This window comes from Camelus dromedarius, chromosome 23 (assembly GCF_036321535.1).
Source record: "Camelus dromedarius isolate mCamDro1 chromosome 23, mCamDro1.pat, whole genome shotgun sequence".
NCBI lineage: Eukaryota > Metazoa > Chordata > Mammalia > Artiodactyla > Camelidae > Camelus > Camelus dromedarius.
Genome location: NC_087458.1, coordinates 7669494 through 7686048, shown reverse-complemented (window position 1 = coordinate 7686048; position 16555 = coordinate 7669494). Strand labels below are relative to the sequence as shown.

The window sequence follows — 16555 nt, the reverse complement described above, 5'->3', positions numbered from 1 at the left end:
TCAGAGAGGATCCCTTGGTGCATCTCTATCCAATAACCTGCTTTGGGGAAACTTTGAGTATTTCCGTCAAGGTTCTGGATGGGAATTGGCTGCAGAGACACCTCTGGTCAATGTTAACATGAAAAAATGGGTGGAGATGGGGAGGGTGGTTAACAGGTAGGGAGGATGGGAAAAGCACCAACTATGGGCCAGGTTTAACCTCCAGGAGACAGAGGCTCAGAGATATGAACAGATTTATGCAGGCCACCAAACTAGGAAGTGGGGGAGCCCAACTGGGGGCCCATCACCATCTGCCCCCAAAGTCAAGGCTCTGTGGGGAGAGGAGTAGGTACGGAGGGAACAGGTGACCACCCCTCCTTGGCCCCAAGGCCTGGTTTGGGTCACTTTCTGCCTTCCTCTTCGCGCTGGCAAACTCGACCGGCGATCAGACGGCGGCACATAGACAATGGCGCTCTGTCCAGGGCGGGCGCTCCGGGACGACAGCTCATCCCTATGCAGTGACCGCCTCCCCCACCCCGGCCTGGCCGCCAGCCCCTTTCAGGCGATGGAAGCCGGGGCGGCGGCGGAGGGGGATTCTCACAGGCCGTTGGACATTTGCATAGCCGGCTCGCCCGCCCGGAGACATTGGCCCGCATTGTTCGCGGGCGGCGGCGGCTGCGGCGGCGGGCTCACGGGCCGGGGCGCGCGGGGCGGCGCGGCGGACCCGGCTGGGAGCGCGCGGGAGGGCCAGACAAAGGGGACGGGGCGCCCAGACCCGGGCGGCGGCGAGTAGGGGAGATCCTGGCGGTAGGAGAGAAATATCGGGGTGAGGTGGGGGGAACGCAGCTGAGGAGTTAAGTCTGCCCCGGGTCCGCCACCGCCCCCCACTTCGGACACCCACGCCGTGTCTAATTCCTCTCCGAGCTGGGGCCACCGCGCGCCGTGATTTGAATCCCAATAGAGGGAGATCTCAGGCCTTTCCCAGGCTGCGCAGGTTCTGAGCACCGGGTCCTCCAGAGGTCAGAGGAGCAGCTCCTAGCTCCCCACCAAGGGGGCTCTGGCCACACAGGCTCGGCAGCATCCTGAGGCCCCTGGGGAACCTTGGGCCTCCCAGCCAGATGTCTGGGCAGGAAGCCGTTTTGTCGCCCATGTCCACTTATGTCAAGCCAGAACAGAGGCCACCTCCGTAAACCTTTCCCTAATGCCTCTGGCTCTGCTGGCTTTACACTGCCCCAGTGCAGCCTGTCTTCCCCATCAGAGGGGACCTGGAAGGCAGCAGGAGCCCAATGTCCTCGTCCATCATTCTCCCCAGAGCTCAGGCATTGGGGCTGGACAGAGTTCATGAGTGGGCAAGTGTCTGATTGTCCTGAATTGAGAGTAATAATGGTGGTGATCAGAGGGGCTGTCCCTGAGGGGCAGAGGTCTCATTGTCCTGAAGGGGTGAGGAAGGAGCCCCCTTGGCCCCTGTCCCTGACATCTCCTTGACCTGTTCATTGTCACCCTGTTGACTCAGCCTGAATGGATGGGCCACCGTGTGAGGGAATCAATGGTACTGAGCCAGGCAGGGGCAACAGGAAAGATGGGGGAGGGGCTCAATCTTGATTCAGCTGAAGGGCTCAAAGGATACCTGTCTTTCCTGTCGTCTCAGCTCCCTGTTCAAAAGCAGTGATGGGACAATCACCCCACACCCAAATCACAAATGATGACTCAGTCCAATTAAATGGAACAATCTATGGACTGCCCACCGGGGTGCTAGGCACTAGAGGGAAAGTTAGGGGAGGGAGAGGAGGAAATGCAGAGTGAAAAACCAAGGGCCTGGTCCAGGAGAGTTCAGCCCTGAACAGATAGTCTCCTGAGTCATGGGGCTAGGATGCTGGATCTCATAGGAGACAGAGCTTAGCATCGTCTCCCAGGCCATGAGAGGCTTCATGGGGGTGATGGAGCCTGGAACCATCTGGTTACAGGATACGCAGGGCCATCTCTTGGGGGGAAGCCCCTACCCTGTCCCTCCTTTCTAAGGGACCTCTTGGTGGGCCGGCCTGAGACCTGTAGCCTTTCCTCCCTTGGAAGCTGGCTGGGTAATTTGCCCCCTCCTAGAGAGGATTCAGTTGTCACTTCTCCAGGAAGCCTCCCTGGATTGAGATGGGAGCAATGATTAGCTGGGCTGGAGCAACCCGTTTTTTCAAGCCTGGAGATTTGGCTGTGATCAAGAGGGAACCAGAGTAGAGAGAAAGAATCAGGTGGAAAATGTTGGTGACATACATAAATGAATATTCATAGCTTTCCCCACCCAGAATAAGCTAGGGCAGGGAGGGTCTCATCCTATCCTTAAGGCTCCCCATTCCTATAAGTCTTTCAGATCTCTGTTTGAGGACTGCTTACAGAGCTCAGGGGAAAGCAGGTCAGCTGGCTGTACCTGGACCCATGCAGGGCCAGAGCCAAGGCTCTGCAGGGTGAAATGGGGGATGGGCTTCTGTTCTCCCAGACTCCCTTCTTCCCAGCAGGGGCTGACAGAATAGAGTGCCTTTTTGCAATCCCAGCGGTCATCCTTCTGCCTCGGGGTGGGCATCTCCCCCAGCATACCCATCCCAGCCAGCATTGGGAAGGGGAAGCTGTGGAGAAAGGAAGGGAGCTTAAAAGGGGCTGGGCATAGTTGCGCCATGTGGGCAGGGATGGTTCCCATGGGGCGCCTGTCCCTCCTTGTTCCTCCCCTTTTCTTTAACTCTGTGCTTCGCCTCTTTCCCCATCCAAACTCTGCCCCTTCAACTACAGTGAGGATGGAGCCTCATGGGGGTAACTTGGGCCCCTGTCTTGGTGCTCCTCCACTTCCTCCTTGGGTTCCTAAGTCTGCATGGATCTTGGTCTTGAGGGAGAGGTCTGTAGTCATGCTCAGCTCCTGTTAAAAGCCTGGCGAAGGGCAGGAGAGGGCAGAGGTGGGTCTCAGTACTTCAGAGTGGGAAAAGGAGCTCTGGTCTACTCTGGGGATGTATTCTGTGTTGGATGAGAGATCTGGAAGCCCTAGGACACACCTGACATGTGGTGGGGACTAGATGCTCAGAAAAGTTTTATGGCATGACTGGTGAGGACCAGAGCTGAAGCAGACAGGAAGGCCGTTAGGCTGTAGGAAGGACTTCCATTCTTGGTGGAGGATGGAGGGGCATGAAAGGCCGTATCTTTCTCTGCTGGGTCTGGAGCGCCCTCTGGTGGTCACATGGCTTCAGGCCAACGGAAGTGGAGGGGGCTGCCTTCCCCATTCTTCTCGGTAGCAACTCCCATTTGCCTTTCTTAGCCCCCACTCCTCAGACTTGGGACAGAGAATAAGGTGGTGCTTAGGGACTGGCTGCTTCCAGCTTCTGATGAGTTAGTGGCAAATAATTCCTTATGCCCTTCTTAAGCTCTGCTGGGATCCTCTTCCTATTCTGTTCAGAGGTTCCCAAGTTGAGGGTCAGCGTGGCAGCCATTCTGGAATAGAAAGAACTCTCCAGCAGCCTGAGCTGTCCTGTAACAGACACACAGACTTGCTGGGAGAAAATGAGCTCCCTGTCTCTAGAGGCAAGTAAGTCCAGTCTGGGCAGCCACCTAGTAGAACACGGCATCCTAGGGGGAGTTCCATGGACATCCATGGAGGGATGTTGTCACCACTAAGGTCCTTTCCCACCCAAGGTTCTAGTATTGTCAGTTAGAGGGTGGGAGGAACTCCTCAAATTCGCAGTGCACAGAAAAATGAGTCAGACTCTTTGGCGATGTGTTTATCATCCTCAGAGAGCTAGGCCTTGACTCAGGCTTTACTGTAACTGTGTGATGCTGGTCCAGTGGATCAGCAGTCACTCAGGTGCCTCATTTGCAGGGCATGGGGCTATGTGAGGGTCTCCCCCACCATGGCCAGTTTATAGCCAGCCCACTCCTCCACCATCTCCCCAGCCTTCTACTGCTTCTCTCCCAATGCTGCCTATGGAAAGGCGGCTCCTTCCAGCCCCTGTCTTCTTTCTTGCAGCAGGAGTGATGGGAGCTAGAAAAGAAGAGCTTCCCAAATGTAGCCAGTCATCATCTTCTAAAAGGAGAGCATCCTTTCCAGGGCTGGACGCAAGTTAGGCCTGAGTGTCTGGTTCCTCTGCCCTTAGAGGTCCCTGGGCTAAATCCTCATGCTCCCCAGGCACCTGGAGGGCAGGATGGAGGGGCAAGTGAAGGGGCAGTTCCAGGAGGCTGGAGACCACAGCTCACGGGTGGGCCCCAGAGGGGAATGAGCAGGCAAGGAAGGAAAGAGGGATCATAGGAAGTGAGGCAGGGAAGGGAGAGCAGGAGGGTGAGAGGTCCCATGGGCCTGAGGAGCTGCAGCTACATCTCACCTCCCAGTAAATCTGGTCCTCATAGCATTGGGAGTCTGGTGGGGAGTCCAGGAAGGGCAGCTTCAGCAGGAGTCCTGGTGATGGTAGGAGATAATGTGTGAGGCTTTTTGCTGCCCCCTTAGCGGGTGTTGCCCCCCAGTACCGTAGGACACAGAGGAGCTGAGAGGCATGAGGTCAGTGTGATGGCTGGCACAGGCAAATCCCAGCGGTATTTATCAAGCGCCTACTATTTGCCAGGCCCTGTGCAAAGTGCTTGATGAGCATTGCCTTCCTGAGTAATCACAGCAACACTGCAAGGTGAATATGATCCCGAAATTACAGAGATGGGACAAAGCTCAGAGAAGTTAAGTAACTTACTCAGGTTTGCACAGTTTGGGGTGGAGGGTATAACTCAGGGGTAGAATGTGTGCTTAGGATGCATGAGGTCCTGGGTTCAATCCCCAGCACCTCCATTAAAAATAAATAAAGGAGCCTAATTACCTCCCCTCTAAAAATAAATAAAAACATTTAATTAAAAAAAAAAGTTTGCACAGTTGGGAATGGACCAAATAGTGATTCTGTCATGAACTATCCAGGAGGGATGCAGAAAGTGTTTACTGAATAAATAAGTAATTAAATGAATGAGTGAATTGAACCTTGTTTGAGAATAAAAATCTCCAGGTGAGAGCAGGAGGGTGGGGATACTGACTCACATGTTTTATTTTGAAAGCCAAGAGGACTAAGGCCTGCCTGACCTGGCATTAGAGGGCAGGCTGCCTCTATAGAAGAAGGTTTTGGTGTTCCAGGCTAGTGGTGAACCAGGCAGGCCCCTTCCCTCCCTGCCCCTGCCCCTGCCCCTGCCCCCTGCCTCAGATAGATCGCTCTGCAGGCCCCTTCAGGGCCTCAACCTGAGGTTGGGCTGCCCCCTAGTGGGTAGAGGGAACAGCACAGGGAAGCCACAGAGGAGAGGGCTCCATCAGCCCCTGGCCGGCTGCCCACCTTCCCTTAGTACCAAGAGGGAGCAAGTACCCACTTGTTCCTCCTCACCTGGAGGTTACCCCTGAACTTGACAACCCCACTCCACACCTGGCACAAAGTGGGCATTCAACAGATATCTGTGAGTAAGTGAATGTCAGAGAGATGGGATCCAAAGTCCCTTCCACCAGAGAACCCCCCTCTTCTGTCTTCTGCCCTCCCTGGAGCTCCTGCCAGCCCCCACCCCAGCCAAAGTCACTCACCTCCAAGGCACCCGCCCACAGAGGCAAATATCAATGTGACAAACAGCCCGAAGAGCTGGTGTATGGCCTGAGACATTGCGCTGCGTTGGCCCTCGGCTATGAGTGGAAACACGCTCTCCAGGCTGCAGGGAGAGAAGGGTGTGGGGGACCGAGGGACAGAGCACAGAGCCAGGGCTGGTCAGTGCATCAGTGCACTGCACTGTATTCTGCAGTGGCCACAAGGGCCTCAAGGGAGCCTGCCAGGCTGAGTCTCACCTTCCAGCCTTTGCTCTAGTCAGGCCCGCAGCCTGGAACACCCTTCTACCTCGTGTGCCAGCAGACACCCATGTACCTTTCAAGGTTCGGTGTGAGGGTCACTTCTGCCTGCCCTCTCCTCTGAGCCCTGATGTGCAAAAATCAATCCTAAGGGTCAATAGCTCTTACTTGGCCCTTTAGTAATGACACTATTGAAATCATTTGTTTAATGACCTTCTGCTGAACCTGACTGAGGACCAGGAGAGAAATCCCCGGGTTGGTCTTGTTCACTCCAGTTTCTTCAGCTGCCAGATAGGGATAGATGGATGAATGAATGGATGAAAACAGACATTGTTTTTTTTTGTTGTTGGTCCACCAAAGGAGGAAGAGAGTGAGGGAGGTCATTCCAGGGGATAATGATTTCATTGAGGATGGGGGGCAGTGAGGGTGGGGGAACTCACCCATCTCCGTAAGCTTCATGAGTGGCCAGTCCAGCCACAAGGACCCCCAGGAGGGCTCCCAGGACCCCAGGCATCCCGTGGAGGTTGTGGACACCACATGTATCTTGGACTTTGATTTTTGACTCAAGGATGGGCTGGAGGACAGGACACCAATATTGAGTCTCGTGTGCCCCCTCCCACCCCAGGCCTGTTGGAGAGGTGGGAGGAAAGGTACAGAAGCCCCCTGTTCTGTCCAGGGCCCAAGAGGTATCTGTACCGTGAAGAATTTGTACCCCAGGGTGGAGACGGTCCCAGCAAGGAAGCCAGCTGCCAGAGCTCCAAAGGGTGTCAGCATCATTTCAGCTGAGGTCCCCACCACAACCCCCCCGGCCAGTGCTGCGTTCTGGACGTGGACCTGAAGAAGAACAAGGCTTGAGAGGCTCTTTCAGAGTGTTATGCCCACACCCAACCCAACCCCACCCATCACAGTGGCACTGACTGCTTCTGGAAGTCCCTCCACCATCTAACCTCTAACTCTCCTGCTATCTTATCATCACCTCACACTCTGACCTCACAGTCTCCGGTGCCGTTGGAGGCCCCCCACCCCCGCCCATGCCTGTGCCCTTATCTGTTCCCTGGAGAACAGAAGCAGGGTCCACACCTCTCCTTCCCATCCCGGTCTATCCCTCTGCCTCTCCCAATGCCTCCTCCCCATACCATGTCCAGCCGCCCATCCTGCCCGACAAGGGCTGACAAGGCGAAGGTGCTGAGGGTGCTGGCGGTCAAGGAGTAGTACGTGTTGAGAACTGTCCGATGCTGCCCGTTCCCCAGCGTAGTGGGCGCAGAGTTGAAACTAGGCCAGAAGATCCACAGGAAGATGGTCCCTAAATGGTCGGCAGGCAGGCAGAGTGAGAGGAAGTAAGGGGCTCCCCCACGAGGTGCAAGCTATGTAACTGCAGGCAAGTCACCCACTCTCAGCAGCCTCAGTTTCTTCATCTGTAAATTGGTGATAGTAACACCTGCCTCCCAGAGTGAGGACTGAGGTGATGCATACAAAGTGCACAGCCTGTGGTCGAGCAGGCACTAAATGTCCAACAAATGGTAGCCATCAAAGGATACTGGCACAAAAGGAAGCTACTTGACTGAAAACCACAGGAGGTTGAGGGTTGTTTTTTTTTTAAGTATCAGAAAAGGGAAGAAAAAAAAGGCAAAAGTCACCACATGTCAGGCACTCATCTGGTACAGATCAGGAAAATCATTCGTTTTATAACCTCAGCTGCCTCCTGGAGAGGGCGGGCCCTGCCATGAGCACCGACAGGTGGGCCTATGCATTTAGGGTTGGAACTGGGAGCTCCACAAGCCCCGCCTGCCCTGCGAGGCTTCCAGGTCAGTCCCGGAGGGAGGGGGGAGGGGGCCAAGAATGGGGCAAGGGGAGGCTGGGGACCCGTAGGGTAGGGCCAGCCTGGCAAGAAGGCTCAAGGGACTGTTCCTTAGTCCTCAGTGCTCCTTGAGTGTGCAATGTAAATTCTGCATCTCCACAGCCTGCAGTGAAACCCACCCCAGGCACACAGGCATACTCTGAGAAGAGTTTTGGGAGGAATCAAGGAAGGGGCTAGGTTTGCTGGCAGGCAGAGGAGATCTGAGAATGTAAGCCTTCTGGGAAGACAAAGAAATCTTGGGGAAGCCTTTGGACTTCAAGCCAAACTTATCTGGGTCTCAGAGGGCAAGGAGACCTCAGCTGACCTAGGGTTCCAAGTGCTCAATTTCATAACAAATCCAGATATGGGCAAGAAATACAAAACCAGCTTCTCTTCTTAATGGAAGAATAGGCATTTCAGTCACTACGCGATACTACCTTCGAAAACATAAAATATCAAATGCCTTTCCTGACTCATTTGCTAAGAAAGAAGAAGCAGAGGCCAAGGTGGAGGTACGTGCTTGGAAGAAACAGGTGGTGCTGACGGTGCTTGCAGGTCAGACCCTACTGCTCCCAGGGCTGACCTGTAACCTCTCCTTCTCCCCCTGAGAGTGCAGGGGCTTCCAGGGAATCCTTAGGAGGTGGGAGGCAGCACCAGGGACAAAGGCCTGGAGGTAAGAGATGGGGAGAAGCCAGTCTGGCTGGAGTGAGGGTAGGGAGAGTGAGTAGGGAGGGAGGAGGAGGGTGAGGGATGGCTAAGATTCTGCAGGGGCAGAAGTGTCAGGCTGAGGTGTCTGGTTTCTAACTGTGGGTGGTGGGGGCCCTGGAGGCTTTTAAGCAGAGATTGATGCCATCAATTTAGAGAGGTCCCTGGGATGGATCTCGGGGCATGCACATACCCCAGTGCTGAATTCTAAGAACCTGTCATAAAACTAAAGAAAGATGAGCACAGATCCTGGGGCTCTGACAGAAGAATCTGAGTTGGAAGGGAGTTCCCAGCCAGAGCCCCAAGGACCATAGGTGACACCCCGAGACCAGGCCTGGAGATGAATGGCCGCCCACCCACCACACCTCAGCAGGCCTCACCAATCATAGCAAAGAGGTCCGAATGGTAGACAGAGCCCTGGTGATGCTTGCTCTTCTCCAGCTGGGGCTTATAGAGGACCCAGGAGAGGACCAGCCCAAAGTAGGCACCAAAAGTGTGGATTGTCATGGAGCCTCCTGCATCCTTCACCTGGGGAGGTGGAGCTGAGGTGGAGGGGCAGCCCCTTGCCCCACCCCTACCCCATGCCCTTCCTGCTCAGGACCTGGCCCTGGCCCGCCCCCACCCCTCCCTCTACCCCCATCCAGACTCACCCCCAGAAGACTAAGGAGCACAAACTCGTTGAGGCCAAACAGCACCACCTCCAGCAGGGCCATGAGCAGCAGCTGAGCCGGCCCAGTCTTGCCCAGTATGGCACCAAAGGAGATAAGGACAGCTCCAGCACAGAAGTCAGCATTGATCATGCTGGGGGGTCAGGTTGGAGAGGGTAAGAGGGGGCCGGCAACAAGGGCAGCCCTCGGGGTGGGGGCCAGGGAGGCAACGGGCCTATGGGGCTAAGCTCTTCTCTAGTAGGCGAGAAGGGGCCACCCGGCCTCTTTTGTGGTTGAGGAAACCCAGTCTCAGAGAGGTTGGAAGAACCAGATCTTGAACGCAGAGATTCCCTGAACCCTGCTCTTTTCCATGAAGCTATCTATTCTCCCAGCTGCTCTTAGGCGCTAAGGGACCTAAAGAAATGGGGAGGTATTGCTGGAGGATGGGAGAAGAAATCAGGCGACAAGAACAGGCAAGGCACCTAAGAGAAATCAATTGATGGATCAGAAACCTGGGTGAGAGAGCAGACTTGAAGGACAGGGCTTGAGCTGGGTCCCTTGGGCAGGAGCTTCCCAGGTAGAGCTGGGGGGAGCCAGGGAGGCTGCCGCTGCCCACCTCTCCACGCCAACATAGATGTGGCCACCATGGAAGGAGTGGAAGAAGCCCTGGACGAGTGTGGACCACTGCAGGGCGAAGGCAGCCAGGAGGAAGGTGAAGCCCACGCTGCTGAAGCCATAGCGCTGCAGGAAGGCCATGAGGAAGCCGAAGCCCACGAAGATCATGGCGTGCACGTCCTGGAAGCCTGCAGGGAGCATTCGGGGGTGCTGCTCAGGCCACCACCCATCAACCAAAGAGCCACCCTGCCAGTGCCCCCAGCTCTCCCCAGCCAGGGCTGCCTAGAGGCTGGAGCCAAGCCTGTAAAACTCCCCCAGGCGTGGCGGGGCCTCCCAGCCTGGACCAGCTGTGCAGAACTGGCCAGCTTGCAGCAGTGGGACCCAAACCATCCTTGCTGTCCCCATGTCAAAATAAGAGTAGAGCCTTCAACTTTCTTTTCTGCCCCACTCATTTGCCCTATCCATGTGTCTCTGACAACCGGAGAAAAGTCCAGCATTTCCTGTTCTCTTTCCTGCAGCAGCCCCTGCCGCTCTGTGCTTGAAATTCTCTTCCCCTTCCAGCTTCTCATTAATTTTCCCTTTCTACTGGAAGTCCTTCCTGATGTCTAACCCCCATCCCTCATACGTCAGAATCTGTACCTCTCCATTTTCAGGATTTTAAATTTTATAAATTGAATTACAAAATAGCTTTAAATAATTAACAGAGATTACTTCAGGGAAAATGAATTGAAGGGGAGCAGGGCTGCTGCACTGTACAACTCAGGTGCAAATAATGCCCCCTGGAGGTGTGCAACGTGGCCACTCCAGAAAGGAGGATTTTACTCTATAGTTTGTTTCTTTTTATAGTTTAAATATTTTAATTTTATAGGTGAATCACTTGAATTTTTTAAAGTATCAGTGGGGTTTCTGGGCAGGTAGATTTGGGGCCTTTAGTGTTTGCTTTCCATTCTGTGTACCAAAAACTAGAATAATAAACAGTAATATTGAAAATGAGATAAATACAAACAACTCGCTTCTGCGTTAGTTTGTTCTGTACCTCTTCCCCCATCTAGTTGTAAATAGGGTTTGAAACACAACCTAGTGTGATGTTCAGCTGGTGCATCTGGTCCTGTTTCCTTTGTCTTGGGTCTGTGTATCAGTAATGCTATCTTCGGCTTTAATTGAGAAACACTAGAGAAAGAGCATAATGAGTGTGTCATTGCATTTGTTGTATATAACTTATTGAGAAACAGGGTCAGTCATGACCCTAAACTCTCCTTTCATAGTTCCATGTGAGAAATTTCTCTTGGAATTTAGTTCTGGGAAATGTTACTTTCCCCAAAGAACCGGTCAGCTTTCCTGAATTCATATGACAGATGTTAACTAAGCAGTCATGCATAATGCTCTGGGAATGTAGCTGTCATCAAGGCTGCCACGGTCCCTGCCCTCGTGGAGTGTGGAAGACAGACATCAAAGATGAAAAAATCATATATGTGAGGCTTCCTTGATTCTGATGAGAACATGTAACTGAGCAAATTTCCTTTTTTTTCTTGGCTGCCTGGAAGCTCAGAGCTACACTGGAATCTCAATTATAAAAATCTGAAGGCCCCTCACAGTGCTCATTATTTGTCTTCTGCTTCTCTGACTTTTTTTTTTTTTTTTGTAAATGACCTCACATCTGTTGTAGAAAGAGGCAGATCATAAAGGAAAAAAAATCATGATTACCTTTTTTGTTTAAACTGAATAAGTACCAACAAGCCAAAAATTTATTACTGAACTTTAGAATGCAATCAATAACTTTGAGAGAAGCAGTTTTTTATACTTTTTTTTTATGCTGTATATGGACTGATAGGAAATGAGTTTGCAAGCCCCTGGCAGAGGGTTGGGTGTATGCTAGAACTGGAGGTCTGCAACTCAGCTGCCAGCCCCAGCAGCCAAGGGGGTGAGGGTCTGGAGGCCTGCTGGCCTCGCTAAATGTTCCCACCACTGTGCCACTTCTCCAGCCCTGCCTGCTCCCCAAATCACCCAGATCTCTCTTCCCTCCCAGATCTTAAAACCCAACAGAAAAGGAGAGGCACCTTTTCAAACTCAGCCTGCAGCCTAAGTTCTTTTAGCTTCACTGCCTGACTTCTTTTCTCCTTGTGCAAACAATAAAGGGGATGGCATGTCTGCTTCTTTGCCCAAGGACAGCAAGACAACAAAGGGGGCTGGGTGGCAGGGCTCCGTGCTCATTTCATGTTGAAACTGCTCCAGAACTTGTCTTAAATGGCAGTAATATTTACATCTCCCACCCAGAGGTTTGTTTGGAATCAAAACTCAATCCCTTGGCCTTTCACCTGGAGCCTAAACATCACTTGTTCCACTGTGTGGGATGTTCCACACTGACACTCTCCACGGGCTGTGGTGGGTAAGGGACTATTCCAGCTGGAGGCAGAGGCATGGGTAAGATGATTCCTCAACATTGTCTCCAGGGGATTCCAGGGAGAGGGGCAAGATGGAGCCTGTCTCTCATCATGCCCCCACCCCAGCCCATGCCTCTTTGGTTGGAGACAAGATAAAAGCCCTCCAGAGCTACCTGTCACCCCCGCTCCTTCCCTGACTGCCCCTCCCCAACCCCACCAGGTGACTCCTGAACAAAGTCAGAATATGGGACAAGGGAACAGTTAAAGCTGGGGCTTTACCATCTGACAGAGCTGGATTTGAATTCCAGCACCACCAAACTTCTCACCATGTGACCTTGGATAAGTCACTTAACTAAGCCTCAGTTTCCTTATTTATAAAGTGGAGGTACAAAATATGAGAAGCAGGAAAAAGGGAGCGGTGAGCTGGGGAGAGAGGCCGTCTCCCCCAACCACTCTTCCCTACCTGCCTCTAAAAGGGCCCATAGTGCTGTTTTCTCCTGGAAGAGTCACAAACCACTCTGGTCCCAATCACATTCCCCTGTCCCCACCTCTTCCGAGAAGATCTGGGTTCCATCTGTCCTAAATCCCTCTCCCTGCAAGTAAGGTCTCAGAGATGTATTCAAAAGAACCTGTCCATATTTTTTTCTTAGAACTCTTTCTCATGTTTGCTTCTGTGTCCCCTGTAAGCCTGATCTTTTTCCCTAGTCTTTACCCCTCTTTCTTACTTTCCTTCATCTGCCTTGTAGGACAAGAGGTTTGTGACATAGGGGAAAGGCTGCAGATGAGGAGTCAAGAGACTTGGTTCTAGGCTGGCTAACTTGCTGTGTGATTTTGGGCAATCACATGACCTCTCTGGTTCTCTCTCCAGATCTGAGAGGAGTGGACCAGATGGTCTCTGAAGGCCCTTCCTACAGAGATAACAGACCCTCAGAGCAGCCATACCCTTGGCATTGGCTAGTCGCACAGCTCAATAACAGTGGCAAAACTTCCTTTCATCTCCTAAATCAAAGGGCAGTGGCTACACCCCCTTCTGGCTCTGACCACTTCTAGACATAGGGACAGGTGAAAACTCAGCTCATCAAAGCCCCGGGCTCCAGGGACCTCACATCTCCCTCCTCCCCAACCTATCCCCACACCAGGGTCCCAAGTCCACAGGGTTAGAAACCTAGTGCCAAAAAAGAGGTAGGATTCCCACTGCTATTCCTCTTACTGCAATCCAGGAACAGAGAGCTGTGTGGCCAGGAGAGCCTCCCACTGCAGCAGAGGGGCAAGAGGCTGGGGGTTTCAGGGAGGACTTTGAAGTAAGCAGGGCTCAGGGGCTTTGAGTGAGTCCCAAGGAAGAAGCAATGGGGAGCTTATGGCAGGCAGCTGGGTCAGACCCTGAAACAAGGGCTTACTTTTCTCAGCATGTGGACTGTCCCCTCCCAACTCCCCACCTCATTGAACAAATGCATGATCCCAAGAGTCTGCCATCCCAGCTCTGTGGCTCTGGCTTTGATCTCAGCATCCATGGTTCATCTTGTGCAGCCAGGACTGGGGTGAAATATGGGGAGGGAGGAGCTGTAGCCCTCCTCTGCCTAGGATGGCTGGTGGTCTGGCACTTTACGCCCAGGTCCAAGCCTCCACCTCACTCTCCATATTCTCGGCATTGTGACCTTCACTTTGTTGGGGTTGGGTCGGCTGGGGACAGTCTGCCGCCAGCTCTGTATACAAAAAGTAGGGTAATAACAGCCTGGGACTTTTATAGGAGACTCTCCTACTCTGGGCCTTGTTTGAATGTATATCCTTAGAACTCAGGCATCTTTCTCCTCCTAGCTCAGATAGGGAAAACTGAGGCTTAGATACCTGCTCAAGCATTTGTGATGACATCTGGGAGATCTAGCGTCCTTGGTCCCAGTTGCCCAGAGCCTGGTCCCAGTTGCCCAGAGTTACAAGGTTGGGTCCCCCAACCTTGAGGGAGAGGCTCTGTCCCCAACAAGAGGCAGGGCTTAACCCTCCCCTTACCTGGGCCTTGTCAGCAGGCAGGTGAGCTGTGGTGCAAGGAGCTTAGGATGTCTGAGTCCTAGTTCCACCTCTGCCACTCACATGGTGGGTGATCATGAAAAAATCACAACCCCTTTGAGCCTCAGCTTCCTCCTCTGTAAAATGGGCTAATGACACTGCTATGCCTCCTTCTCAGGGCTGGGGGCTGCTGCTCTGTGGTTATCTGGTAGGTAGTTAGACCATTTTCTCTGTGACTCAGGAAGGATCAGCTTTGGGGGACTCAGGAAGAAATGCCTGAGTTCACTAGTCTTGGCTGCCTTCACAGCTGTTACCTGCATTACTCCCTCCTGCACCCCACTCCTTACCTCCCCTGCCCAGGAGGATTTTTTTTTTCCCTGTGGTCAGGGTGGAGGCCTCAGGAAAGGTGAAGTTTCTGGAACAGCCCAGCAAAGCCCAATTAGGCCAACAAGGGAATAGGTAAAGCTGAGGCTTCAGATCTTGGTGCAAATCCCAGCTTCCTCAATTCTTACACCAAGACCCTGAACCAACCACTAACCTCTCTGAGCCTCAGTTTCCCCATCTTTGTCTACTTCATAGACTAAAGAAGAAAGTGCATTTACCGCCCTGGGCATAATACCTGGAACGTGGCAGATACTAGTGAGAGGGTGTGGTTATCAATCTGGGGCCCTTTCATCTCAAAGCGAGAGGGTTACCCATCTAGGGGTAAGTCTGGGCACCCAAGTGTCCCCTCCCAAGACACCAGGGGAGCTTAGAGTCCTTGCTCCCTGCGCGCCCTCACCCGCACTCACTTGGGTAGCGAAAGTAAAATTCATTGTCCGCGTTACTGTGGTTGCCCCAGTGCCAGAGGGCAGCGTCGGTTTCACGGTTGTAGCGGACAAAGACCGCAAAGAGGATGGCGGTGGCACCCTGGAGGAGGAGGCACAGCAGGGGCAGCTGCAGACGCCGACCCGCGGCGCGACGCGGGGTCTCGGCCATGGGGCAGCGGCTGCGAGGCTCCGGCTCCGGCTCCAGCTCCGGCTCCGGCTCCAGCTCCTGCTCGGCCTCTGGGCGCGCAGCGCGGGCAGACACTCCCTGGGCGGGCCGGGCAGGTTTCACCGGATCCAGGCCCCGCCCACCGGACCAAGGCCCCGCCCGCGAAGGTCTGAGGTGGGGTGAGGAGTAGCAAGGGAGGGGGCCTTCGGACCCCCACGTCCTATCTCGCTTGACCCAGCTGACCTTGGCGCTGTTCCGGTTGGGACAGGTCCTTGGAAAAGACCCTGGAAAGGCCCCTGTGTTCTGCACTGCTGGGGCACAGCTGCGGGACCCGGCTGGGGTCGGCGGGAAAGAAGGGAGGGCACCCGCACCTCAAACACCCTGTTAGTTTAGAGAGTGCTTCCCAAGGAATAAGCAGCCCTTAAAGGCCCCCGCTGGGCCCCTCCAGGGTTAACACAAGAGAGAGCTGTGGGGTTACTCAGTCTTTTCCCAACAGAAAAAGCAATGGAGAACAGAGATAAAGAGCTGGCTCTCCAGACAGTTGGATGCTAGGTGCCCAGCCAGGCAGGGATGGGAGGGTGGGGGTCAACCGCTAGGTAGCTGCATCTGATAGCACTGCTTCTAGCAGGCTGTGCAGACTTTCTGGCCCTCGGTGGCCCCTGGCCCTGTAGCTCTCTGTCACTATTTGGTCAGCAGGATGGCTGTTTCCTAACTTCTCTGCAGGTGGCCAGAGGGGAGGGGAGGGCAGAGGGAAGAGAAGATGTCTGGTCAGCAGCCTCTGGATAATGATTCTTGGATAACTCAGCATCTGGGGGATCCTCCCAGGTCCAGCCTTCTACTCCAGAGACACAGTCTCCTTCCTGAGCCCTGTTTGGAAGTTGGAGGTTGACCTGAGTTGTCCAGGCAGGGACTAGATAGGCCCTGCAAGGGGAAGAATCTTCAAAAGCTATAGAATGTGAGATAGGAAGGAGAAGTGGGCTGGGTCATCTTCTGGGAGCCTCCACCCTGGTTCCAGTCTCCTCCATCTCTATCTCACCTGTTGTGTCTCTTGGTCTCTCTGAATTCCTCTGAATCTCTGATTTTCCCCCTCCTCTGTTGCTCATTCATTCATTTAACAAAGATTCACTTAGTATCAATCCTGGGCCAGGTCCTGGGGCTATAACCTGAGATTCCAGACAACACTTGCAACAGAGTCTGGTCTTAGAGGCCCCCAGCCCTGGCAGATGTTAACCCTTTATTCGCTGGATTGTGGGAGGTCTAGAGGGAGCCCCTTGGAAGGGCCAGGATAGCTGGGCCAGCCTATCGAGGATACACTTGGAGACTTTTGGGCAACTGCCATTTATCAACCTTTATAGGAGGAGCTTGGTATTTTAACAGTGAATGAGTACTAGCTGGTATCACCCTTGGTCCAGCAGAGCATAAGACCCCGACAGTCCTCCCCTTCTTAGGGTCCCCCTGGCCCAGTCACCCTGTCTGAGGGCTCTCCTGGTAGGCCTCCACCTGTGAGGACTCCCTTGGCCCACCACGCATTGTGGAGAATCTTAGTCCATCGTTTCCTTATCGCTGTCAGGGCCTTTGGCTGTCCTTCTTGCCTTCT

General features: G+C 53.7%; 1 protein-coding gene across 1 annotated transcript; it reads right to left on the bottom strand.

Annotated features, from left to right (window-relative positions):
* Nucleotides 1-3713: 3713 nt before the first annotated feature.
* RHBG (Rh family B glycoprotein) lies at nucleotides 3714-15050 on the bottom strand. Its single transcript, XM_031436090.2, has 10 exons — nucleotides 14775-15050; nucleotides 9603-9789; nucleotides 8990-9140; nucleotides 8720-8867; nucleotides 6934-7100; nucleotides 6494-6631; nucleotides 6238-6371; nucleotides 5543-5664; nucleotides 4326-4399; nucleotides 3714-4136 (listed from the first exon to the last, which is right to left on the bottom strand). The coding sequence occupies exons 1-10, from the start codon at nucleotides 14959-14961 to the stop codon at nucleotides 4068-4070; spliced, it is 1377 nt and encodes a 458-aa protein (XP_031291950.1). The 5' UTR covers nucleotides 14962-15050; the 3' UTR covers nucleotides 3714-4067.
* Nucleotides 15051-16555: the final 1505 nt, after the last annotated feature.

Excerpts from the sequence above, each read along its gene's own strand:
- RHBG (XM_031436090.2), bottom strand. The coding sequence starts at position 14,961 with ATGGCCGAGACCCCGCGTCGCGCCGCGGGTCGGCGTCTGCAGCTGCCC. Across the intron at positions 9,141-9,602 it reads ATCTATGTTGGCGTGGAGAG|CATGATCAATGCTGACTTCT; the intron begins GTGGGCAGCGGC and ends CTGACCCCCCAG. Across the intron at positions 8,868-8,989 it reads TGCTCCTTAGTCTTCTGGGG|GTGAAGGATGCAGGAGGCTC; the intron begins GTGAGTCTGGAT and ends CCACCTCCCCAG.